The following is a 26,177-nucleotide window of genomic DNA, read 5'->3' as shown; positions in this document are numbered from 1 at the left end:
AAGCACATTATTTATTTTTAAATATTTGTGTTCAGAATAGGATTTGATACTTATGATGGTCCAAATAAACTTTGATTCATAGCACTAAGCTTATATTGTAACAAACTCAGAAGAATTATTGTTGCCTTGTCTTGCCACGTTCCTGATATTGAATAAATATTTGAAATGGCAAATAAATTTCAGAACTCTAGCTAACTGTTTCTGTGCTTTCCAGCGCTAATAACATTTCTCTTTTCCAACTCCAGCTCGCATTCGTCATTCTGTTTCTCTGGTGGTGGATTTGGGATTGAATTATGTGCAATATAGTTCTCTAGATATTTTTCTCACTGTGTCAAAAAATTCCTGTTTACAGAGAGTGAAGAACAAGCAGTATGACATGCATGTTGAAGTTACAACATTAAAACAAGAAAATGACAAGACTTTTGGTAATGAAGAGAGAATGTTTGAGGGATGCAAAACATCTGAAGGGTTTAGGAGAGAAGACTTTGCAAACCTGAGTTCTTTCTTAGGGGAAGAGATTCTGAAAACTGTCAATGATGCTACTCAGTTGGAATATTTTATGGGGGAGCATGATGATATTAAATTTCAGGGTCTCAGACATGATGTAACAGCCAGACAGTTAGTTGAAGTTAAACTTCTGGACAGGCTCACTGTTGAGCAGCTCTGCTCAGGGCAGAAGACTGTTGATGAGGTTCAGAAAAGTCTCGAAAACTTTCTAACCAAACCTACAGCTATAGCTGGACTGTACCTTGAATCGAGCAAAGAAATCGTCTCTTTTGCTGTAGCAGCAAAGAGAAAACTCATAGGAAAAGCATTAGCACTAGCATTTTTAGAAGCCCAAGCAGCTACTGGTTTCATCATTGATCCCACAACGGGTCAGAAATTCTCTGTCGATGATTCACTTGTTAGAGGGCTTGCAGATAACGAATTCAGGAGTAGATTGCTTGAGGCAGAAAAGGCTGTTTTGGGATATTACTGTTCTGATAAAGTAATATCTGTGTATCAGGCTATGGAAGCTAGACTCCTAGAAAGACAAAAAGGCAAAAATATCCTTGAAGCCCAAATTGCGAGTGGAGGAGTCATTGATCCTGTAAGAAGTGTTCGGGTCCCTCCAGAAATCGCAGTGCAGCTTGGTTTGATTAGTAACACAGTTTTAAAATTTTTGCACGAACCTTCTAGTAATGCAAAATGTTTTCACAATCCAAATGACAGGAAAGCTATGTACTACTCTGATTTGCTGAAAATGTGTGTGTTCAGCATAAACAGTAAATGTTTTCTGCTTCCAGTTGGGGAAAGGAAAATAAGCAGCCCATCAGCAGATAAAAGTCATAAAATTTCTGTAGTAGACATCAAAACAGGGGCTGAAATGACCGCATATGAGGCTTACCAAAAAAAAGGTGTTGATAAAACCACATATCTTGAACTTTCAAAACAGGAATTTGATTGGAAAGAGTCTACGTGTTTTGATTCCGATGGGAATTCTTTTCTTTTACTTACGGATCTTAAAACTGGTGTACAGTTTAATATTGAGGAGGCCTTAAAACAGGGTAGAATTGAGAAAGCATTAGTTGATAGATATAAGGAAGGTCTCATCACAGCTATTGAGTTTGGCGATATTTTAGCTAGCAGTTCGCAAACAAATAAAGATCTAAACAGTCCTATTGCAGGGTTTTGGCTCTCTGAAACCAATGAAAGAATTCCAGTTTTAAAAGCCTCACGCAAAAACTTGGTAGATAGAATTACTGCTCTCCGGTGTCTTGAAGCTCAGATCAGTACAGGAGGCATAACTGATCCGTTCACTGGGAAGAGGTACAGTATTTCAGAAGCTTTGCAAAGGGAATTAATTGATGATGGTTGTGCCAAGCAAATTCAGCAGTGTGAGCTGGTCTTTACTGGGATCATTCACCCTGTAAGGAAGACAGCCATGTCGGCTATCGAAGCCATGAATGTAAATGTGCTGGACAAAGAAACGGGTGGTCGCTGCCTGGAGTACCAGTACTTGACTGGGGGGCTGATAGATCCAAAATCTCATTCCAGGTTATCAATGGAAGAGGCAATTAAGAATGGTGTTATCGATGCTATCACGGCTACAAAGCTGAAAGATGAAAAACTGTATGTTAAATTTATAACATGTCCCAAAACAAAGAAGAAGTTAACCTACAAAGAGGCTTTAGAGAGAGCCATTTTTGACTGCCACACTGGGCTGCGCCTGTTAGAAGCCGCTCAGCCCTTGAAGACGGGAATTTCCAGTCTTTACTTTGCTTCGTAAGGGAACAAAGATGTGAGCAGTCATTTCGGGGCCCCACCTGAAATCCCTTCTGATCAGGGAAATAATCTCTTTGACCTCTGAGGAAAATTATAGTTGACGCTTCAGATTCTAATAGGAGATTTAATTACAATTGCATGCCCAATTCTAAAATATTTCTTGAAACAAAATGTCCTCACTTTTACCTGTGATTTAGGAAAGAGTTTGAGTTTGTTGTCTAAGTGCTGATAAAATGCAGATTGCTACCATGTTCTATTACTGGACAAAAAAAATGTATTTTCCTCTGAGGAAAAAATATATATGCATATATTTTTAGCATTTTACTTGCATTGTCCTTGTTTGAACAGGTGTAAAAGCAGCATGTTCCTCTTAATTGTAATTTGGAAATCCATGTGCATAGATAGCAAAATATTGCGATTCTGTGCTGGTTGTACATCTACACACTTGAGGGTAATGCAAAGGCAGCAATTCAAATATACTTGGTATGCAAATATTGTTTGGATTTTATCTGTTGATTAATGGCTGAGAAGCTATGCTTTTTCTGTAATATCAATCATTTTATAATGACTGTACATGTGTACGAATAAGCATCATAATCTTTACAAATCTGTAGGAGGAATTATTCTGTTAATGTGTATAATGGCATGACATTTTTGTTCCTACATCAAAGTGTCATCATAATGCATGTGGTGAATAAATAAAAATAAATTATGCTTATGTGGGAATACTGACATTATGATAGAATTACGTTTCTGTGGATGTTAGTGTTAAATATCTCATCAATTTATATGTTCTTTACAATTCATGCTACTCATCAGAAGTCAATGGAAGAAGAAAAGAAAGAACATGTTGAGAAGGCTGGGGATTTACTGAAATGGGTGTCAAACCTCAGCAAGACCCTGGGCAAGGAAGAAGGAGAAAATGCTGAAAAGACAGACTTGCCTAAGCAGCAGGTACACAGATGTCTTTTGATAGAATACCGCTTCCTCTTTTCAGCTTTTTGTGTTAAAATGTATAAATATTCCATAAATACTTTTGCTTCCTCCAAGTCAACATGCACATGATTAAAGATGTCCTTCAGTGTTTGGTTGCCAGGGGTGTGTTAGGTAAATGAACATCAATGTTTTGGGACACAAACACATTACTGCCAGTGCAAAATCTCATTTTGAGAAGATGTGGAGAAAGCTGGGGTTTTAGTGAAATGCATGTCAAGACTTGCCTAAGCAGTCTTGGCGTGTAAGTAGTTTTAGAGAAAGCATTACCCTGCACACCTCAGCATAGCCTCAGTGTAGGGACTGAGCATCCTCTCTGCTCCCTTATCCTGACACAGTTCAATGCGACTCATTGAACCGGGCCCGGTACCCTCTACCCAGGCGCCAGGAAGGAGGGAGCTGCCTGGAGGTGCCCAGGGACTAACTTTCTTTTTGTTAGCTTTTAAAAAGGTGGTATCCTGAGGACTCCTCCTGCCAGTAGCTCGTGACATGGTAGCTGAAAGTCTTCAGCTGAGCAGGTGTTCACTTCAATACTGCAGCCTTAGCAAGAAAGGGAACGTAGAGGCTATTGACTGAGCCCCCTTTATTATCACAGTAGTGCACATGTTGCTGGGGTGGCCTGTGCTGCCTGCCTTGTATTTAGCAGGGATGGTGTTCTTGCTGTTGTGTACTGTTGTTACTCCAACCATAAACTTCCACCTGTGAAATTCCTTATCATTTCAAACAGCATCCCGTCTAGGCCTGCACAAAAAAAAAGAAAACAAACAAACAAACAAACAAAACCCTTAATAAATACCTAAAAGGATTTCAGTAAGTAAAGATCTCCCTGCCTCCTGATTGGGTACTCAGATGCAGATATGGGGCTGCGTGTGTGGTCATGCAGACTTGATTTGAGCCCATCTTTCAAGCAACCTCCTGTGCTTTGTTGGTCACACGCACTGGTGCCAGCTCAAGACACTGGAGCAGAAGGGCTAGAAATGAAGCTTGGTGTTGGCCGCCAGTCCAACCCCCCAGGCAGAGACCCTGCCACCAGCCCCAGGCCACTGGGTACTCGTGCAGGCTCTGCTCACACTGTGGTACAGAACCACTGACTTCCAGTGCCACTTCTGCTACTGAGTTTGTTCCTATACTTGCAGGACAAAGTGTGTTTTTAGTGATTTGAAAGTTTATTTAGGACTGAGATATGAAAAAGCATTCAGTACTGGCCTTTTTTTCCTCTTGTTAAAGACAACGGTGAAAATCCTTGTGAGCATTAGGCCAGCAGTCAACTCCTTAAGGTATCGCAAGCTGCCATGGTAACTAGCTCTGGATGGTGTCTTGCCATCCACCTTGAGCTCTTAGAAAATTACCTGCAACTGAGCTGTCCTGGCTTCTTCTCACCTCCTTTGACTTTCTCTACCACCAGCAGAGGAGATGGACATTTCCAGTTTGTGCTTCCTGCTTCTGTGAAATGGGCCTGAGATCCAGCGTTAGAGAGAGAGTGGGGCTGGTGTGTCCTCAGTGGCTACCAAGCAAGGATGCCTTGAAAATTGTGTGGAAATGTACGGGATTAGTGATTTGATCGTTAACGTTAGCTCAAAGAAATTTCACAGACAGGTTTGGGTTTTGTGGCTGAGCTGAGGGGAGGCTTCTGCCCGCAGTGAAGGGGTGCACGGAGCAGCTGTAATGTTCCCCTAGCTCCTGGCCCCACGTGCTGCCTCAGGCCTGCTCAGATCTCTACATGATGTGCTGGGCTTGCTCACTCATGCCCCAAGCCTGAGATGGTGGGAAGCTGGCCAGCTGGTGCTGCCTGCACAGGGAGACTGTGTCCAAGACTCACAGTACCCTTTGGTGCTGTGAACGCAGGGACAGAATGTGTCAGGCCATGGGTTTTACCTGCTTGAACTTGGGGCCCGAGCATCTTCTTGGGGTGTTTTAGCACCTGTGTTGTATTCGTTCCCAGCTCACAAAACTACCTCTTGGTACCCCCCTGAGACTTTGCATTTTGGTCATACCAAAGCAAGGGTAGCCCTTTTGTGCGAAGCAACTGCAGACACTTCTGCACAGAAGTTCAGAAACAAAGGTGAAGTTCTTGCCAATTCCTCTGCTGGAACCACTACTTTAGTAGGAATACCGCAGAAATGATGACAGGGAGAGTATTTAATAAATAATTCTAATACTGTATATGTCTGTCACTGAATTTCTTAAAGTTCTATGGTAGTGTTTTAAGCTATTAATTATCCTCATCCTGAGAAGTGAATGAGTTCTTGAACATGACTATTATATTCATCTTTCTCCAAAAATTTTCTAAACTGCATCAACTATAGTCACAATTGATTTTAAATAATTAGTTAAGTGTTATGGAAGTTTTAAGCAACTGACATTTTAAAATAAATTCTATTTGTCTTACCAAGTAGCTGTCTGATACAAACAGCTTACCGAACCAGAAGGCTTTGTTCAGTGACTTATCTGTATGTAAAAGATATTATTTCTGCCACAGTAAATAATATAGTATTGATAATAGCCAATATTTTTTTAAAAAAGACAAGTTCTTACATTACTCTGTACAGTTTTATATTAAGTGGAAATGTAATGTTTGCTTTTTTTTTTCTTTCAACGTATGTGCGTAACTAAGTTTTAAGCATGTGTTGTTTATTCTTCAGATTTCCCTGGATGAAATGTCAACCAAGAAGGAACAAATAGCTGAAGCTCTGCAGACTACTCAGTCATTTCTAGCCAAGCATGGTGACAAGTATGCCATTCCTATGCTTATTATTTTTCAAATAATGTAAATGAATCAGCATGTAGTGTTTGCTTGAAAAGAACTAGTTGTCATCTTATAATGCCCATTATATTTTACATATGAGGACGGCAGCTTTTTTCTCAGTTTTATATTTTTGTCTTTTCATTTTGGGAAAACCTTGATTAGACTTTTTTAAGAATTATATATCTCTGACATATTAGATAGCAACTTGTAAAAACACACATTAGATAGCAACTTGTATTTGAAGTCAAAATAATTAACCGTAATAGTAAATTAATGCTTGAACTATGTGTCACAATTTGTTTTATCTATCTCTGAAATCAGACTATCTAAGATACTCAATTACTGAGGTTTTCATGAATCTTTGCTATCTATGTTACTTGTCTGGATTGGTTAATAGTAGACAGAGGCACGTACAAGTGACAGTCTGTTGTCTATAGTGATGATTCAGAGTAAATTTTTGATTAGTGTAGCTGTTTTCCTGTAGAATGACAAGCAGATTATAGTTTTCTGGAGCATTTTCATAACTAAGTTGTATTTTTTGCATCCAGCTGTGTTTTGTCATTCTGTTATAATACATACTATGTCAAAAGAAGCATGATTTTTTAGTCTTTTAAAAAAGATTCACAGATCACTCCCTGCAGTTTAAGAAATACTCAGAGCTTTTTCCTTTTCTCTCTACCTCTTATTTATTTATTCTGTTTTTAATAGAATGACAGATGAAGAGAGAAATGAAATGGAAAAGCAAATCAGATCCCTCCAGGAGAGTTACAGCTTATTATCCAATGAAGCTTTGAAGCAAGTGCAGGAAGCACAGTATCTGAGTGATGAAAAGATGGAAGAAAAGGTAACAAGATGGAAAACTTGTATTTCAGGCTTTTCTGGGTTTTCTGTGTTATTGCATGGCTGTGTAACAATATACGAGCAGTGAAGGTTAACAGTGTGTATGGAACTTGAGAACATGATTTTATTCAACTAAAGGGTTTATGTACCTGGTATGATGCACTGTGTAACCCTACGCGTGCATATGAACATGCTGCTCATTAGATTTTTTTGTGAAGAATCTTAATAGTGTGTGCCTTGCATGAAGAAAGATAAAGCATTCATCTCCTAACTCTTCTCTTACAAGCCATTCTTTGACTGCTAAATACCTTGTGTTTTGCTGCAAAAATGACACCATAAAATCACATGGTAATCTCTTCCATGTATCATTTGGAAATGTCCCAAAGTATATAACCCCACTTTTTCTTAAAAATAGCTGGGAATGTTGATTGGAGCACATACAGTGTTTAGCTCTGAGATATTACAAATGTGTTTCTGAATTGATCTCAAACTTAAATACAGAATTCTTTAAAAATGTATTGAAAATGAATATGCTATCATACATACAGAGGCAGTGGATGTCAATTTAGTCTAAATCATATTGCCAAACTGAGTACATGCTTTCCCTGAAAACTAAATGCAGTATTTGGTGCTAGAATATTTATCTCCATATCGTTGAGTGTATACACAGAAGTGGTGTATGCTGTAAACATGAATAGCATGGTGGTTTTGTATCACGTACTGTTTCCAGATAGTCTAACCTTTCACGGACATTTAGAGCATGAAAATTTGCCTTTCAGGAATACGCTCTATTTGCTCACTCTGCAATCACCTCTTCTTCTTTCACTAACTCTATTTGTGTGTGCAAAGCATAGGTTTTCAATTCACAGATGCATGTTGATTCTAAACCTTTCATCATATCGTGTGCTGCTGAATGACTGACATAGATCACTTGCACATTTGAGCTGCTAACATTCACAACATTTCTCCAGTGCTGGTAAGTACATGTTTTTATGCTTAACATGCTTTCAAAAGCAAAAGAAATTTTAAACTATACAGTCTGACAGTACTGATACCTAATTTTTCCTGTTCCTTTCTAGGTGAATAATGTCATTGCTGGTATCATTGACCAAACAACAGGAGAAGTCCTTTCAGTTTTTCAGTCTGTTTTAAAAGGTTTTATTGATTATGGCACTGGAATTAGATTGCTTGAGAATCAGCTGATTCTATCTGGTATCATTTCTCCAGAATTAGGAGTATGTTGTGATCTGGAAGAAGCTAAAGCTCATGCCCTAATTGATGAGCAGACAATGGTGGACTTGCAGGAATTAAGTAGTGCGAAGAAGCTTATTTCAGAATCATCACTAATAAACCTTCCAGTTGTATCAGCTTTAGATCACGGTCTAATTTCAGAATCTTTGGCCATTAAAATTCTTGAGAATCAGCTTTCAAGTGGGCACTTAATTTTGCCTTCTACTGGAGAAAACCTGACTTTACAAAAGGCTTTCCAGAGGAATCTGATTCCTCCAACATTGTATGCAAAGCTTCTGGAAAGACAAGACACATGCAAAGATCTCATAGATCCCAACTCCGCTGAAAAAATTTCCCTTGAACAGATGGTTAATAGAAGCATAATACATGAAGAAACAGGGTTAAGACTCTTACCTGTGGAACCACAAGAAAAAGGCAGAATCACACTGAAATGTGGAAGGAAGATAACTGTTTTGAGGGCAGCCCATGAAGGACTCATTGATCGGGAAACGATGTTCAGGTTGCTGGGGGCTCAGATAGTGTCTGGAGGTATAATTGAATCCGACTCAGGGAAGCGAGTGACTGTGGAAGAAGCCATGAAACAAGGGATGATAGATGAGGACACTGCCTGTGGGATTCTCACCCACCAGGTTCAGACTGGTGGCATCGTTTGTCCAAATTCTGGCAAACGCCTGACGGTTGATGAAGCTGTGCAGTGTAACTTAATATCATCTACCAGTGCATTATTGGTATTAGAAGCACAGAAAGGCTTTGTTGGCCTAATCTGGCCTCATACTGGTGAAATATTCCCCATATCAACTTCTTTGCATCAAGGGATGATAACAAACGAGCTGGCTTTCAAAATACTAAATGGTAGGCAGAAAATAGCTGCACTTTACATTCCAGAAACTTGTGAAGTCCTCAGTCTAGATAGAGCTGCGCAGTCAGGGGTAATAGACATCAGTACTCTGTCCGTTTTGAACAGTGTGACTTTACCAGATGAAATGCCTAATGTAGAAGAATTAGAATCTCCATGTAAAAATGCTGTAAAATGGTTATCAGCCTATGAGCTTCAGCCTTCTGCGTTTCATGATGCAGAGGAGCATGAAGGTTCTGGCAAGGAAGACCATGTATGTCATCATAGTTTGGACCAAGCTAAGAAATTATTTATATCTTATTTAATGGTAAATAGTTATATGGACGCAAACACTGGAGGAAGACTTTTGTTACATGATGGAGAACTGCAAGAAGCCATCAATATATTACTGGAAGGTGATGCATACAACGCCGATGTGTCAGAAATCGAGTTTAGTAACAAATACATAAGCCCAAAAGGAATTAATCTAGATTCAGCTAGCAATGTAGATTTCAGTAATGTCACACACAGTGTCCAGGGTGATCTTTCAGGTGTTGAGAATACTTCTAATGGCAGGGAATTAATTAATTTGGAAGATTTGGGGAATCATAAAGGCTCACAAGGAAAAGACGTTTATATATGTAGACCCGATGTTTGTAATACTGTTACTGAGCAATCAGAGTATACACAGGAGATTTTGTTAGCTAAACCTACAGAAGTTGGAAATGTGAGAGGTAATGTTCAAAATTCTGTAAACAGAAATGCACTCGCGAGTCTTCTGGAGCGTTCTGAATGGTCGGAGTTACAGCTGTGGAAGCCTAAGGATCAGGAGGGAAATTCAGAAAATATTGAACGGTATCTTCCAAAGGACTCAAAACCAAATCTCATTTCAGAAATAGAAGTAGAAAACATATGCATGCCAGGCAGTCTGGATGAGGAAAACGAGAGTTATAAAACCTTACAAAATGACTGGTGTGCGAATGATTGGTCAGCTAATGAAATCCAGAGAGATCTGGAAAGGGGCACGGAATGCACGTTTCACATTTTACAAGCTGATGACAGTGGATTGTTACCTGATAGCAGCAGGAAAGATGACTTTCAGAGAAGTCCTGGTTTATCCATAAATGCAGATACTGCATATAGCCTTCCAGTAGAACTTTCTTGTAAAGAATTAGGAAGTCAAATTGCTGCTATGCTACAATCTGAAGGCCATGGACATAGCAAGCAGCCTCTACCGGGCTACTCTGATGTACGTCACAGGCCATCCGTAGGGGATGCTGGCAGTCCATCCTTGGAGGATTGCACTGCTTTGCAGAATAGGCTGTGTCCAGAAGACAGCAGAGACAGGCACTGCAGGCCTCTGTTTGATGACAGTACCTTTAGATGTGATGGACCAATCGTGGGGGATGGTAACAGGCTGACATCAGAAGAAACCAATCTTGCATTTCATAAGTTACAGCTGGTCGACAGCAGTTCTGATTCATCACTAGAAGAGAGCGGTGGCATCCCGCAGTTTGAAAGGAAACTCTTGCACCGTGAATGTGGTGAGGAAGACCCTGAAGATGACAGCTCTCAGACTGATGAAGATGAGGAGGAGGATGATGCTGCCTATGAAACTCCTCAAGTTGATGATGATGACAGTGATGTCTATCATACTCCCCAAGTTGATGATGATGATGATGATGATGATGATGATGATACTTCACAGCTGGGGGATGATGATACACCAGACCCTGATAACGTTGCTTTGGGCTGTCTAGAGCAGAGATGTGGTCTAATAAATCTGGAAGAAGAGAACAGCTCTTTTCAAGATCTTGCAGCTAATAGTGGAGAGGGGGTCCCTTATTCACGGAATGTAAATCTGACTGGTCTATCTGAGGGCATAAATACAGCTTCAACAAGTGCCACGGCTTTGGAAACCTACCTTGAGGAGGAAAAGGAAAGAACAAGGAGTTTTGAAGAGAGAAAGCTAAGAGTGCCAGTGACTGTGGACAGGGAGGGAAGTAAGGAGCGAGGCCTTAGCCCCTTACACTATGAAACAGAAGTACAAAGAGACAGAAATGAGGAAGGTGAAATGAAAGCAGAAAGTGACTCCTGTGAGGATGAATCCGAAGGAACACAGGAGGAGGATGATATGACATATGACTATATGGATTATGAGGATGATAGTTATGATGACTCTGATACTGAATCTGAAAGTGGTAAAGAAATGGATATTTTTTACTCACACCATCAATGTAAAAATATAGGCAACAAGTTGTTGACTCCTTTAGGAAACATGAAAAATAGTGATGAAAATAATCAGAATATTGATAACTGTTACCATTCTTTAAGCACAGTGACAGAGGATTGTTTGCAGTTCCAGTCCAACCAGGGGAAGGGAAAACTGCCCCCTGGAAAATGTAGTACTGTATCAGATTTTTCAGAGGAAACATGTGTTGATCTTGCACATACAAGTGAAGAAGAAAGACACCAAGAAAGATACAATGAGTATGCGAATTCTATCAAGAGTAGACCTATGCCACAAGATATTACTGAATGTAATCAGTCTGAAAATGTCTTTGCCGCTAATTGGATTTCTTCTAAGAGTGAAGAAGAGTTTAAGGTTCCAAGTTTTCAGCTCCTTGATGATACTGAGACATCTGATGAAACAGGAATAACCTTCTTAAATACAAAGCAAGCTATAGATCATGATGAAAAAAATCAGACCAATTTGTTTCTCCCAAAATGCTCTTTATCTGTTCACAGCATGAATAGAGACTATACTGGTATCATGCCAATGTTGCATTCAAATCGTGAGCAAAACCAAAAAGAAGTAGTACCTGTAGAGGAACCAATGTTAAATGACAGAGAATTCCTTGGACATATGTCTCATCTGAGTGATGGTGATAGTCAGTGTTCACTTACTGATCGAACAGAACAAGCCACAGATAGGAAGTGTGGTCAAATAGGAACAGGTTTTGAAAGTCCTAAAGAAAATACAAATACAATAAATATTACAAAGGAAAATGATATCCAAGAGTCAAGTAGAAGTCCCATTCATATCGAAAGTCTTGGGGAAATATTTGATGCATTGGTAGTTAAAGCTGATAGAGAAACTCCTGTTTCAAGTAAAGAACAAGATCAAACTTTGCTTGATACTGGAAGTGATGTGAAATCAGATGAAACTAAGAGCTATTTTAACTTTTCCTCTTCTATAAAAGAATGTGTAACTGGTGTAAAAGCAGAAGGCAATTCAGAGCTGGATAAAGCAGAATCCTCTTGCGTTATAGATGGTGAAAGAGGGGGACATGATCTGCAGCACGAAAAGGAATTTCTGCTCAAGGACATAGTTGACACGGAAGAAATGCATTCAAGTGAATTAAACTCTCATACTCTTTCCCTTCCCCAGAAAGTTACAATAAACGCCAAAGAAATAAACTTGACCAAGGGAACAGTTACCTGTCAAAATACTGTCAATGTGCTTAATGACAGCTCGGAAGGTAAGAGCAGCAGTGAGCATGAATTTGCCCTCATAGAAGCAGGTGCTTTAGGAAGTAGCGAGAATGCCAAAGAATCAGGGAATGGGACTGGAGCTCTACTCTCTGGGAATGCCACCCATCCCAGTGACGTTTCTTCAGTAGTTCTGAGCAGCATAGGGGCTGGTCTGGTTAATGTCGCCCAGGAAGGATATGAGGCTGTGAGGAACTCAAAGGGAGAGAACTTCATGGTTACCGAGACTTCTTCCTTTGAAAATGGTTTGGGAAGACAAATGTCCATGGAGCCATTACAAACAGAAAGAGGACTCTGCAAAGACTTTCAAACCAAGGAAGATATTTTACAGTCCCCAGAACTGCCTGACACACTCATAGTAAACTTAAGGAATATACTGCAAAGCAAACTGAAAAAAGGACATGTGTATTGCAAGCAGAAGGGCGAACCCCTGAATTACTCTGATACTAAAGCTTTAGTGCAAAATGTACTTGCAATGGTTAGAAGCACGCAGCTTGCGAGTGACACATCTCGGGAGTCAGATGTAAAGCAAACGAGTGCTGATCTCAGAGCTGCATTAATGGTTGCCAAGCCAGGCACAGAGCCGAAGGGCTGGGGGGCACTGCCATTGCCTGGGCCTGACTGCAGAAGTCCCGACCTTCTGCGGGATATTCTGAAGCAGGAATCCTGCAAACAAAGGACGGATGATCCAGATGAAATGAAGAATGAAACAGACCAAGGAGTAAAAGCTGCTGTTCCAAAACTTACTACTTCTCAACTTGGGCACATTTTTCAAATCTCAGCTGGAGATGAAGGTACCTACAAGTTAGAGGAGCTGATAAGTAGTTTGCTTACAAGCTCACAGGTTGCTGGTGTCACCGTAGGACATGATGGTAAAGGAAAAGTAGATGGGCTTTGTACTCTTTTCTCAACAGAACAATCAGAAATTCCCAAGGAGAATCTGGTGGAAGATGACATAGATTTTGCTTTGAGAAGAGACCAGAAATATGAGAAGACAGAGAGATTTTCCAAAAGCTTCACTGAGCCCACTTTGAAAACAAATGAAGCAGCCCTGGAAGACAACCCAGCTGCCATGGTAAGTAACTGCAGCTGGTGGAGACTCTATGCCCTGTGTTAGAGGAGCTGCTTGAATTATTTTAGGTATGGGAGAACAGAATTGAACCACAAGAACTGTTGAAAAAATAAATAATAAATACTAAAGAAATTTAAAATAACAAATGCAAGTAATAAATTTAAAAAAGTATAATTAGCCTGGCTTTTTTTATTGCCTCATTTTAAGTCTGTTTGTTGGTTTGTAAAACCTTTTCTTTTTAAAACTCATTTTCAGTACAGTGGAGTACAGCAGTGCTTAAAGCTAACAGAGAAACTGCGAAAGCATTTGGCTGTGGTTCAAGATATGAAATGCTACCTAGATAATCAGCAGCCAATTAGTAGCAACCTGGAAGCACTGAAAGAAGAACTGGAACAATTAGAGGTCAGTAAAATGTGCTTCATGCTCGTACTTAATTGTGAGTGTAAGGAAAGACCATTAGTTCAAAAAGAGGGATTTCAAATATAATTAAATTAAATTTGATTTAAATGTTTTTCTTGCTTAGTACCAACGCATTTTGCATGTTTCTCTTTGCAGCCATTTGAATCAGAACTGGCTGCCTTTGCCATTATCCTAAAAAAAGATTTGAAGCTGACAGAAGAGTTTCTAAGGCTTTCTCATGGAGATGTTCTCAAGGAGAAACTTAAAGAGCTAAAGATAAGCTATGACTATTTGCAGGAAGCATTTCCGGTGCTCTCTGATACATCTTCGAAACGAGCAACACAAATAATCTGTGCTGTTGACTTTGAAATGGTATGTTTTCATGAGTAGACCTGTGCGTGATTCACGTGATTCATACCAGTTGTCTTCAAAGAAATTTAGCTTAAAAAAAAAATTTGATTTGGCTCTGCTCTTTGTGTGTATTAATTATACCTATGGTTTTATTTAATATGATGGAAAATGTAGTTAAACAATATGAGCATAAATAAATATATAACTTCTCTTTCTAGTCTAAGCTTGCAGTATTACACCAGCAACTTCTAAGCAAACTGCAGGAGTATTCAGACTGGATCACAGAAAAAAGTAAAGTTGTGAATGACTTCATACCGAACAGTAATGATACAGAAGACATGAAGCAAAGTTTACAAATCCTCAAGGCAAGTTTTTTTTTTCTATGGGAGGTACTGATTTTGCATATTACAAAATGCTCTTTTTTTGTAGCTGCTCATTAACCCCTATTGCTTAAACAGATAGCTAGAAATAACTGCTTAAAAAGGCAACTTAATGCTGATCCATTAAGCAGTATTATTAATTTGTTTTTTATCCCTAAAAGTTTTTGATAAACTTTAGATTACTAAAAACAACAACAACAACAAAAAACCCTATTTTTGTTCTGATAAGATTTATTGTATTAAATCTGGCCCTTCTTTTATGTTACAGATATTTCAGTTATTAAAATTATATCTTAATGCACAGGGTAGAGATTCCTTATAGAAGTTTAATTACCTTGCAAATCACTTACATATGAGTATTTTATGGAAGCAAAAAATGCGGAAGTATAAAAAGCTATTGAAAGACTTCCTCATTACAACCTTCATTGAAATGAGTCAAGAAAACAAATCAAGTCAATTTTTAATTAATGTGCATATGCATATATGAACATATATGCATGAAAGATAAAAATACTTTTTTTGTGTGTGTCTGCTTTAATGGGATTCCAGTAGGCATGATATTGTCTTAGGGACATTCACAGCTGTAACTACGTGCTGAATTTGCCACACTGCTGGAAATGGGGCATGTCCTTGTGGAACTTAAGACAGAAATGCTTTTGATAATCTTTTAAACATTTCTAGGTCTTCAGATTGGTGTTTTATAGAACTAACCTGCCATTCAGGTGAACAGAGGCTGGCCATAAATCTTTCAGTGTTGAAAGTCAGCCAGTTCTCAGACATTCATGAGAAAGGGAAGAAAAAGAAGTTCAAGGTCATTGTATTTATTAGTTGAACATGGATTGTCATATAGAAAACCATGCACAGATTCATTCAAATGCCTGTTTGAACAGGTCAGAGTGTTTCTGAGCAGAGGTTTGGTTTACTGGGCTCTGAAAAGCATTTTGGAACATGGGACTAAGTATAAGGAGAGTAATATTTCTATCCGTCCTGAGTTTGTCTTCACTGCTTGTCATTTGCCTCTCTCCATTTACAGAACGCTGCCACAGAGCTTGACTGTACAAAAGTGCAGTTGGAATCCGCTGCGTTTGACGTTCAGTTCTTCATTTCTGAACATGCCCAAGATCTTTCTCCTAATCAGAGCAAACAGCTGCTGCGGCTCTTAAATACCACCCAGAAATCTTTTCAGGAAGTACAGGAAGCAATGACATCTCAAGTGAAAAGCTTAGAGACTCAGTTACAGGCAGCGCAAGAGCTGGGTGATCAGAAGGTTTGCCTCTTCTGTAAATGTGTGCTGAGTAGTTTTGTCTATGGATGAGGAATTTTAATACCAGCATGCAGTACTAAGTGCAACCCTATCTTCTCCATTTTTTATTACGGATACGTACATAGTTCTACAAAGACTGTATTGATCAAGTTTGGTGAACTGTCATTTCTGTCTTTTTTTGGTGCAATCACAGCTCACAGAACGAGCATAGTAGATTGCAGACAGGAACAGTTTCATAATGATCTCTGCAGCCCAAGGCTCCCAGGCCTGCTATTTCCAGCAACCAGGGAAATTTACTTGAGATTCCTCACAAGTATTGGCTGTTTAGAAGCTACATCAATAAATTAAAAAAGCAGTCAAGTCTGCTGCTGCTGCAGTTGTACTGCTACCATTGCTTGGCACTTCTGTTCTGCTGGAGATTTTGTTTTTTCTCATCTGCCAAGCCATCTGCCATTGCTGGGCAATCTTTGTTGTTATAGTTAAAAAGCTGGATTTGTTTAATCTTGCTAGCATGACTTGTTGTGACCGAAATGGGTTAGAGGGACGGATGTATGAGTACATCAGCTTGCAGATAGGAGATTCTGGGCCCCAGGGCATTGGGAGGATGTGTAGGGGCTAAGTTGGTGCAGGCAGGTACAGCTGGTGCAGCTGCAGTTGGCCAGCAGGAGCAGCCTTTGCTTTGTAGTCAAGGGAGGCCAGTAAGATGCTGTAGTGCATCTCCTCCTCGGCCGGAGAAGCACAGCAACATTTGGAATCACCATCTTGTTACCGCCACCACCAGTTCCTGGGTAACAAAAGGCTTTTTAGCATTCTGAGGACCTGTGATATTTTGCTCTTTTGTTTCCTCTATACTCTGTCAAAAAATGTGAAATAGGGTAAAGCACAGATATGGATACTTATGTGGGACTTGGTAACAATAATGATCTTGCATGTTTTGTTCTTTCCTGCTACTTAAAAGGTCAGCATTTTCTATTCAGGTAACATATTATGCATACCAACAGAGCTAACACAGAATCACAACTAACCTCTGTTTTGATGTTCTTTTTTCAGCTTTAATATGTGTTTATCACAAGCTTCAAGCAATTAAGAGATTGGATTTTCACTCCTGTTGTTTGGAGGTTTCATCTTTCACGTAATGTGCATGGCCAGAATTCTATTGGGCAGCTCCACCAAACATGGTCTCTTTTACTTACAGCATACCTGAGGTTTATCCATAACTACTGTATGTTCATCTTGCTCTGTGTACCCCTGCTATCATGTTTACAGCATATTTTTAAAATGACTGCTCTGTGATACATTTTTAAAAAGTAGCTCCTATTAGAGTGTCTGTTAGCTTCTATAGTGAGAAAGTTTTTACTTCATTGTTCAATTGTATTTGGCTCTGATACAGGATGTGGCTGAACGGCAGCAAGAATGCAAAGAGAAACTGCAGGAAATATGTGATTTGCTCACGCAGACTGAAAATCGAATCATCGGGCACCGAGAGTCTCTCGATATTGGAGACAGCAAGGCTGAGCTAGAGCAGTACCAGAGCAGGCAGGAGGTATGTTCACCCCTAATCAGGCACATTAATGAAGGATGAGGGTAGAGGGGAGTGACTAGGCATTTTCACTGGCAGAAGAGGCTACCGTGCGAGGAAAGTAAAATAGGTTTGTTTGGCCAGCAAAGCAAAGGCCTAAATGAGTGTCTTTAAACTGTTGCCCATGAAAACACTGAAGTTATGTGCCAGTGGCAAAAAATGTTTGAAACTAGAAAGCAGTAAAATAGGGAGCATTTACGAAACACTTCCAGATTTCTTAACTGTTTAATTTAAGACTGTTCCTGTCAGATGTGATAAAGCCACACTTGTTTATTGTGTTAAAATCACATTCTGGATGTGTTGCTGGTGATAGGGAAGGCTTATCCTTGTGCACAGTATTCTTGAACTCCAGCAGACTTCCTGTTGCTGGAGCCTTTCCCTTGCCTCCCTCTCGCTTTCTGATGAATTCAGGATTTCCAGGGCTGCTTGCAGACTCCTCGGTGCCCTTATGGAGCAGCTCCCTGTCCATGTGTTTGCTTCCCTGTTCCCTGCAGCACGGCAAGCCCTCGCTGGGTTTCCCACGTGGTACCTGGGAGCTCCTGGCCTGGCTCAAGGTTTACCTTGAGAGAGAAGGCCCTGTCCCTTTGTGAGATGGTGGTAGCCAAATCATTGAGACCGGTGCCCGCCTTGGGTCGTTTTCCTTTCTGGAAGCCAGCCTGTGTGTGCTGGTGTCCTCGCCGTGTCCGTGAGGCCTCTCTGGGCCCCGAGAATCATTGCTCAGCTGCGCTGTGGCGTGTCGCAGTGGCCAGGTCCTCTGTAGCGAGGAGGCCTCGGTGGCCTGACCCGTGATGCTGCCTGCAGAAGAGGTGGCTGGAGCGAGTGCTGTGCACAGGCAGTGTCCTGGCTGAGGGCCAGAGACCATCACCTGTAAGCTTTTACTCAGTCCTGGCTGACATCGCTTGAGATTTTGACAGTTAAAGGCCTGGATAATTTGATCCGGCCCTTCCTCCTCCTCCTCCTAGTCTTAGTTATATTAGTTATACCATAAGAGCTCCACTGAGCTCCAAAGAGGATCAATAAGACATAAAGGCAGAAACTTCCTGACTCCTCTTGCCTCACTTTCATGATCTTCAAAGTAACACAAGCAGCTAGTTTAAGTTCCTTTTGTAGTCGGTGGAAAAACCTAAGTACCCTCAAGAATTCATGATCTAAATGGGTGCTGAATAGTCCATGCTAGTAAAGGAATTATATACCATGTACTTCAGTTTTTAATATAAATAAATATCAGCTATCCTTGACTGTCTGGCAGGCAGCATAACAGGCAAGTTGTTGTTTGCTGGCTGACTTCTTGCAGTTGCAGCAGTGTGTCTAGCAAAGGGAATGGGGATTAAAGAAGGTTTCTTACAGATCACGTCAGGGAGAGCTTTGGCCCTTCATAATCTGTATGGGATGGGAGCACAGACAGATTTATCAGAGAGAGAGAATCTTGTTGTAATACAGGGTTTCCAGGAAGAGCATTGTAGAATACCTGCTGAACTGTTAAAATGAGTTCTTCTTTCAGCTGCAGCAAAATCTGCAGTGTAAAATGAGAGTCAGATCTTTTATGACTTGCAGCATCAAGCATTACACTACATAGAGAAGAAAAAAAATATTATTTCAGTAATTGGGGAAATATATTAAAAACCAGAGATATTTTAATAATTAAAGCTCCTTTCAGGTAATTGGAAGGCAGATGTTCTGTCTGGCACTATCATATGACAAGGCAAACTGGTTAAAATAAAATTAAACATCAGTCCCCTGTAAAATTTAATGGAATTAAACATTACTTTGAGATTGAAAGGATTACATTATGATTAATTTTTTGACTGTTATGACAAATTGCATTAAGAAAAAAGTTCTTACGGCATTTCTGGCCTGACCAAAACCAGGAAATATGGGAAATCTTCTACCTTGAAAAGATTAGTGTGAATTTCCGAGGTTTATTCAGCTCCCTCTGCAACTTTTCATTAGAATAGTAATAGAACTGAACTTCCCAAGAGACTCACCTTACTAAAGATAGCGTCACAGATTTACTGTGTCTCAGGCAATATATACATGTATATTATTCTATGTATATGGAGACAAGAATATTTGAGCTACTAAAGAAAGAAAAAAAAATAGCCTTGGTCAAAAGGGAAGTATAAGACAAGAGGTTTCCAAATTGCAGTCTTTTAAAAAAGTACTTAGCTGTGTTTGGAGATAAGGGCTTTTTTTTTTCTTTTTTTTTTTTAAAGTAATCTTAGTCTGCAGTTTAGTAATATGTCAGTATGCTTAAGTAAAGAAGGAGCCTTGTGGTGCTTGCAGCCAAATCAGAGGTAGTTATAATAGGTTAATCCGAAAGTTCTTGTGAATAATTTATTTACCCTATTTACTTTCTCTTTTCCCAAAAGGAAATCCAAAAAGACATGAGGGAGAGTGCACAAGCTTTGGCAGAGGTTGTGAAAAGTACGGAAATGTTCTTGAAAGAGAACGGAGAAAAGTTGTCACAAGAAGACAAGGCTGTTCTTGAACAGAAACTGAATGAAGCTAAAACCAAGTGTTTGCTTCTCAGCCAGAAGGCAGAAGAATCCAAAAAAGAACTGGATAAAGCTATGACAACTGCAATTAAGCAAGAAACAGAAAAGGTTCAATATTTATTTATTCAAACTGTTTACAATGCTTAGGAGATTAGACTCGCAACTTCTTACTCATAGACTAAGGCGAGATGAAAATCGTATTTCCTGTGGGTAACTAATAAACTATTTGCTGTTTTATATTCTTTGTAAAAACAGCAGCGTGTGTGTCAAGTAATATGTTTTATAATGCTAACACATCTTGAATGGTCTGTTTGAATACATGATATTATGTAGTGCCTAAGGAAGATTTCTGAAACTGTGAATTTTCAATGTAGGTTGCAGCTATAGAGCAACTGGAAGAGAGTAAAAATACAATAGAAAATCTCTTGGATTGGTTATCAAATGTGGACAAAGAAGCAGAACATGGTCGGAAGCTTAAGCAGGTGATAGAGCACAACGGGATGCACTTTGAGGAGGGAGATGTGAAAGCTCTGGAAGGGGAGGAGGACGATGTCAATGGCAACCTGCTGGAGCTTCAGCAAGACATGGACACCCAGGTGGATGGACTAGCACAAAGCACAGACGATAACCTGAACCAGCAGTATCAGAGAGTCAAGGTACTGTTACAATTCAATATGTAGGTGTTAATCCTCACTCAAAATGATTGACTTCATTCACATCCTTCCTAGAATAGACTTTGGAATGGGCACTAGGAAATTAGTGATACACACTGATACGGTATTTTAGTATTTAGAAGGTACTGCAAATTTGTCAGTATTTGAAATTGTTAAAATAGCTGTTTCTTGTTTAAAATAAGAAAAAGGAGATTTCTCCAAGGTTTTTTTTCTCTCTTTGAACACATATTGAAAATAGTAACGACGATTCTATTATTCTTAATTTCTTCTTGTCAGAAATTAGTGCAGTGCAATCAAATTATTAGTTGCTGTGCTACAGGTAAATAATATGTGAAAAGCAGGGTCATAAATTCATTCTCTTCATATGACTTTTCCCCTACTAGCAAAACAACCTCATACAATTCCCCCAGACCACTGATAGCCCATAGCTGAAATAATAATCTGCATGTGCTAGTGTCAAATTTTGTTCTACAAACTTGTCTTTTAGAAATACAGGAGAAAATGCTTGTGTGATATATATTCTAGTGTCCCCAAATTCTACTAATGAAGACATTGTTTGGTTGTGTGCTGTGTATCTGGCTGGATTTACCTTGTGATATTGCTTAAAATTTTAAAGGTGTGCATAAATATGACCAGGAGTTGAGCATAAAATTAGAATATTTACAAAATATTTTTTAACAAATGAGAGGTATATTAGAAAAGCTACTTATCATTTGATGAATTTTGTTTTGCTCCTTACTTGTAAACAGAATTCAGCAGAGATTTCAAGACAATAACAGTCTAGGGACACCTTATGAGATGATGCTAGTAATGATATTTATGTTTATCTTGCAGGCCCAACATGAGAAAATTATTTCACAGCAGCAGGCTGTCATCATAGCAACTCAGTCTGCTCAGGCACTACTTGAGAAGCAAGGCCACTACCTTTCCCCTGAAGAAAAAGACAGGATGCAAAGGAACATGAAGGAGCTGAAGGCGCAGTATGAGACTGCTTTAGCAGAATCGGAAAGGAAAATGAAGTTAACTCATTCTCTGAGGGAAGAACTTGAGAAATTTGATGCAGACTATAGTGAATTTGAAACCTGGCTGCAGCAGTCGGAACAAGAACTTGGTAATTTGGAGGCTGGTGCTTCTGACTTCAGTGGCATTATGATCAAACTGAAAAGGCAAAAGAGTTTTTCAGAAGATGTTATATCTCACAAAGGTGATTTACGGTATATTACAATTTCTGGACAAAGAGTTTTAGATGCTGCAAGGTCCTGTAGCAAAAGAGATGGTGTTAAGGTTGACAAAGAGGGTATTGATACCTCGGCTACCTATAGTGAAGTGCAGAATAAGCTGGACAGCGCTTCAGATCGCTTCAAATCTCTCTATACTAAGGTAAGTTTTAATTTCCACTGAGTGGGAAAGACTGCTATAACTGATACAGCAGCTTGTGTTAAAAGGAATAACCAATGAAACAAATTACTGTGGGAAGCTGTGAATTCTTTTGTTTCTTAAAGTTAGGTAACAGAAGGAGATGCTTTTCTAGGAGATCTGCTTTAGTCAAGTATTGAACTAACTAACTGCTGAACAGTTTAAATTTTATACCTTGTGTTACACAGGAGGCCAGACTACATCTCCTCATTGTCCCTTCTAGCCTTAAGCTCTCTGAGTTTATGATGGTACAAGATGCCTGAGTAGCGTTTGATTTGGAAAGAAATTGAAACACTTTTAGATTGATAACATTCCTTTATTTTCCTTGCAATATTTCCCACAAATGCTTCTTTATTTGTCTCCTTATTAATGAATTGACTATAATGAGAGAAAGATTACACCAAGATCAGCATTCGAAATTTCCGTTTGATTTATATTTATCATAAATAATTTGACCCAACGTGATCTTTGTTGCTGGCCCAAAGCAGCAAGTTAAGTACCCGCTCATTTGAGCAAGTGATTCTTTCCCGTTTCTGTGTCAAAGAAACTTGTGTACCCTAGAATGGGAGGCCACTTCATCTGCATGCCAGTGTCTGCCTGGCAGAACTAGCTCAGCATAATTGGCTTGTTTCCCATGCTGACTCTTTGGCTTTTAAAACTGACAAAACAAACAAACAAAAAAATGCAATGTTGTTCAGTACTGATAAAAGTCTGGAGGTGGAAACTTTCCTGGCAATATGTAATTATGGATTTAAGAGGGATTTACTATCAGGTTGCCTTGAGGTGCCTCAAGCACCTCGTAATTCTGTAAGATCATTGCCGCAGACGCTGCAGTAGGGCTACAGTAGCAACCAGTATCTTGCTGGTCAGCAGCCGTTACCATCTTTGGCTGGGAATTTTCATCTCCTTAAGGTTCCCATGCTCAGAAGCATAAACTATGTGAAGTCATGGATTTGATCCCTGAATTGCAACACCATGTTAAACCCTTTTCCTTTGAAAGATTTGTGGAGGAGACTGTATATTTAGAGAGGCTCATTTTTATTTCCTCAAATAATTTGTGAAAAGAGTGAAGCTCAAACTTCAGTGTGTTAGATGGCCTGTGACTGGTTTGTTAGATTAGTTTGGGTGGGGATGTAAATATTCATTGCAAGATCTTCACAGGGCTTCATTTTTATGCACATAAAAATCCATTGTCAGCAGCTTGACTAGATCTCGCATAGATCAACTTGCCAAATTCTACCCTTTGCATGTATACATTTAGCCCAGACATAGTAGAGGTGCTGTGAATAGCTGGCACTGAGGTATGCAGGGCAGAGCCAACACAAAGAGGAATTTTTGTATTAAATTGAGCCTCCTCAGGCTCAAGGAGAGGGACTTTAAAAAAGTGGGATCTTCGAAGATTTAATTTTACAACTTTTAGTAGTAACTTTTGTTTTGTAAAAGCTTTTTTTTTTGCTTCTAACAAAAGCCTATTTATGTACAAATATATGTATTTGCATGCACACAATGAGAGTTTGTAGGGATTTTAGTTTGGTCTAAATTTGTTGGAGGAATCTTAAATCAGTTCTTAGCTAGTTGGTTATGTTCAATGTTTGCATTCTATGTTTGTCCACTAGATGGAGGCCAGGTGTAAACATATTGAATTAAAATACAGTTTATCTAAACTTCAGAATACAAATATTTAGAGTAACTCTTGATAAATATTTTGACTTGAGACAATTAGAAGACCTTTGCAACTGTCACCAAAGAGACTGAACGAATTCCCCTGACATTTTTGTGTGGCAATTCACGGGGTACATTTTGGAGCGTGCTGGTGTGTGAGACTGGTAGCACCTTGGGTAGTCCCAGGGTTGTGTCCTGAGGAGACCAGAACAGAGCATGTGTGTGTTACTGATCTCTATCAGTTTGGATTCGCTGGGCACATAAGAGGTTTTTGGAAGCTGGAATCTGCTGTCTGTATTTAGCAGACATAGAAGTGTCTTCTCCTTTTTTTGGACAATTTCTAGCTTATAGCATTGAAGTTCCAGAATGCTGACGCACTGAGTCTTTACGTTGAGGGAACAAAAAGTCATCCTAAGGCTTTTACTACTCTGTTACAGTGGGTTGGATTCCAGTTTCCTGACCATGTCAGTGAATTGATATTAAATCGTGTTCGAGAAACACAAATTCGGTGGATAAGTCTGGTCTCTCCCGGGTTAATCAAGATAGCAGTTTAGTGGAATGATGACAAGAAAAAATCCTACAGTATTTCAGGAAATGAAAGTATGATTGCAACATTGTTATGAAATGCAACCCACAGTTTAATGGCTGGATATTTGTTTGTTTTCTGCTCCTTTAGTGTAGCATCCTTGGAAATAACCTTAAAGACCTGGCAGATAAATACCAGCACTATGAAGATGCCTCGACTGGGCTTTTGTCAGGTCTCCAGGCCTCTGAAATAGCTGTGAACAAACAACTGTCTGAGCCAATTGCAGTGGATCCCCAAAATCTCCAAAGACAGCTAGAAGAAACCAAGGTAAAATGCTTTATGAAACAGAAGTACTGTGTTCTAACTGGAACTGCTTTTTGTCTGAAAAGTAAAATAATCTAATATAATCCAGGTGGCTGAAGGCCAAATTCTTGCCTTGCCTGTGTCCATGTAACTCCTAATCCTCAAATTCAGCTGCCTCAAGTATTATCTGAAAAACTTTTATGTTAGAAATTTAGTGGAGCACCAGGTTAGTGTTACTATTGTGAAAGCAAGGTGCATTTCGTATCACTTGGCAAATAATAAGGTTTGGAAGTCCCATTGCAATCTGGATAGTTTGCGAACTAGGGAAGGATTTTGCTGACAGGATAGGGCTCGTGTCTGAGAGACCATTTGTTGTTGTCTGTGACTTTCCTTTTTTCTATTCACGTTTTTATTCTGCTATGATGAGTTTTGTAAGGAATTATACTGCATCAGCTCCGAGGCCTGATTAATCTGTTGGCCTGCTGCAGTCATATCCAGGACTATATGCTCTGCAGAGATGGAATATAACATCATTTGCCCTCTGTAGAAGCATTCTATCTTCTTCCTTGAAGGAGAGACTCACAACTTTATGTAAATCCTAGTATATACCAGGCAGGATGGTGATGGAGTTTGTCCACATAAACACTGGTTTAGGTGCACAGAATGTAAGTTTGCAGAAAGCTTTAGGGGCACAAGTCTAAGGTGATATGTATAAAGTCTCATGAGGACTGGATTTGACAAGCCACAGGTGAGTACTTTAAGCCTGTGCCCTAAAAGAGCCTGCAAAGAAGTGTGTCTCCCCATAAGGTGCAGTTAAAATGTGCTGCTGGACCTGCCCATCACTTTGGTGTGTGGCAGATCAGACTCAAAAAATAAATCACTGCAATGTTACAAGACTTAAGAAAATCAATTTTTCTTTCATAAATAGAAGTGTAAATTCTGAATTTTGAACATTAGAGCAATTAGCTGCATTTGTGCTTCTAGACAGCACAAAAGTGGAAACAAGACCAATTACAATCTGAAGCTGTTATTTAAACTTTTTGATACTTATGTCACAATGAATTATATCCTGTATAATGCCAATTTTCATGCGAGTAACACAAAAGGAGGGAATGCTGTGGCTCTTTTATGAAATGCTTACATGGATTACTTGCCACACAAAAGAGCACTCAATGCGTATGAACTGAGAAGAAGGGAGAGGGTGCAAAGCATCAGCAGATTCAAAGGAAGAGAAAAAACAGGAGGCTGAAGCACGAAAGCCAATTAATGGAAGCAAAACAAAGAGCATTTCTGGAGAAGTCAGGTGTTGTAAGTTAAAGCTGTCCCTTGTAGCCGACACATGCAGTTAATAATCCAGCTAGACACTGGCCTTGGCAGCATGGTGGTGTCTAATCTCTTTATAGGGATTAACTGTTCTTCAGAATATTCCTCAGTGCCTCTGGCCTAATCTTGTTTGCTTTCTGTCAGCACACACAGTTTTCTGCTGTATATTTTTTTTTTTGTGCAAGCACGATATTTTTATTTAGTGTAAGGAAAATTCCTCTTCAGGTTTACTTATTTCTCAAATAGCAAGCGATAGGAAGACACAACCATCCTGGCGTGGCAAGGCACAGTATATTCTGGCTTGTTACTGT

The 26,177-nt window shown here is 39.5% G+C and overlaps 1 protein-coding gene across 1 annotated transcript in view; it reads left to right on the top strand.

The window, feature by feature from the left end:
• The window catches only part of LOC104580569 (dystonin), a 133,479-nt gene that overhangs the window by 26,815 nt on the left and 80,487 nt on the right, over positions 1 to 26,177 (top strand). The window contains exons 26-38 of the mRNA XM_088530624.1: positions 3,085 to 3,219; positions 5,901 to 5,989; positions 6,713 to 6,848; positions 7,924 to 13,497; positions 13,750 to 13,896; positions 14,050 to 14,265; positions 14,463 to 14,609; positions 15,658 to 15,891; positions 17,279 to 17,431; positions 19,837 to 20,070; positions 20,337 to 20,618; positions 21,471 to 22,016; positions 24,391 to 24,567. Coding sequence (XP_088386750.1) covers positions 3,085 to 3,219; positions 5,901 to 5,989; positions 6,713 to 6,848; positions 7,924 to 13,497; positions 13,750 to 13,896; positions 14,050 to 14,265; positions 14,463 to 14,609; positions 15,658 to 15,891; positions 17,279 to 17,431; positions 19,837 to 20,070; positions 20,337 to 20,618; positions 21,471 to 22,016; positions 24,391 to 24,567 — 8,070 coding nt within the window. The remainder of the gene's footprint in view (positions 1 to 3,084; positions 3,220 to 5,900; positions 5,990 to 6,712; positions 6,849 to 7,923; positions 13,498 to 13,749; positions 13,897 to 14,049; positions 14,266 to 14,462; positions 14,610 to 15,657; positions 15,892 to 17,278; positions 17,432 to 19,836; positions 20,071 to 20,336; positions 20,619 to 21,470; positions 22,017 to 24,390; positions 24,568 to 26,177) is intronic.

This window comes from Tinamus guttatus, unplaced genomic scaffold (assembly GCF_059628265.1).
Source record: "Tinamus guttatus ecotype Peru unplaced genomic scaffold, ASM5962826v1 Tinamus_guttatus_pri_ptg000383l, whole genome shotgun sequence".
Lineage (NCBI taxonomy): Eukaryota > Metazoa > Chordata > Aves > Tinamiformes > Tinamidae > Tinamus > Tinamus guttatus.
The sequence above is the reverse complement of the archived record's forward strand: the minus strand, read 5'-3'. Positions and strand labels throughout refer to the sequence as shown.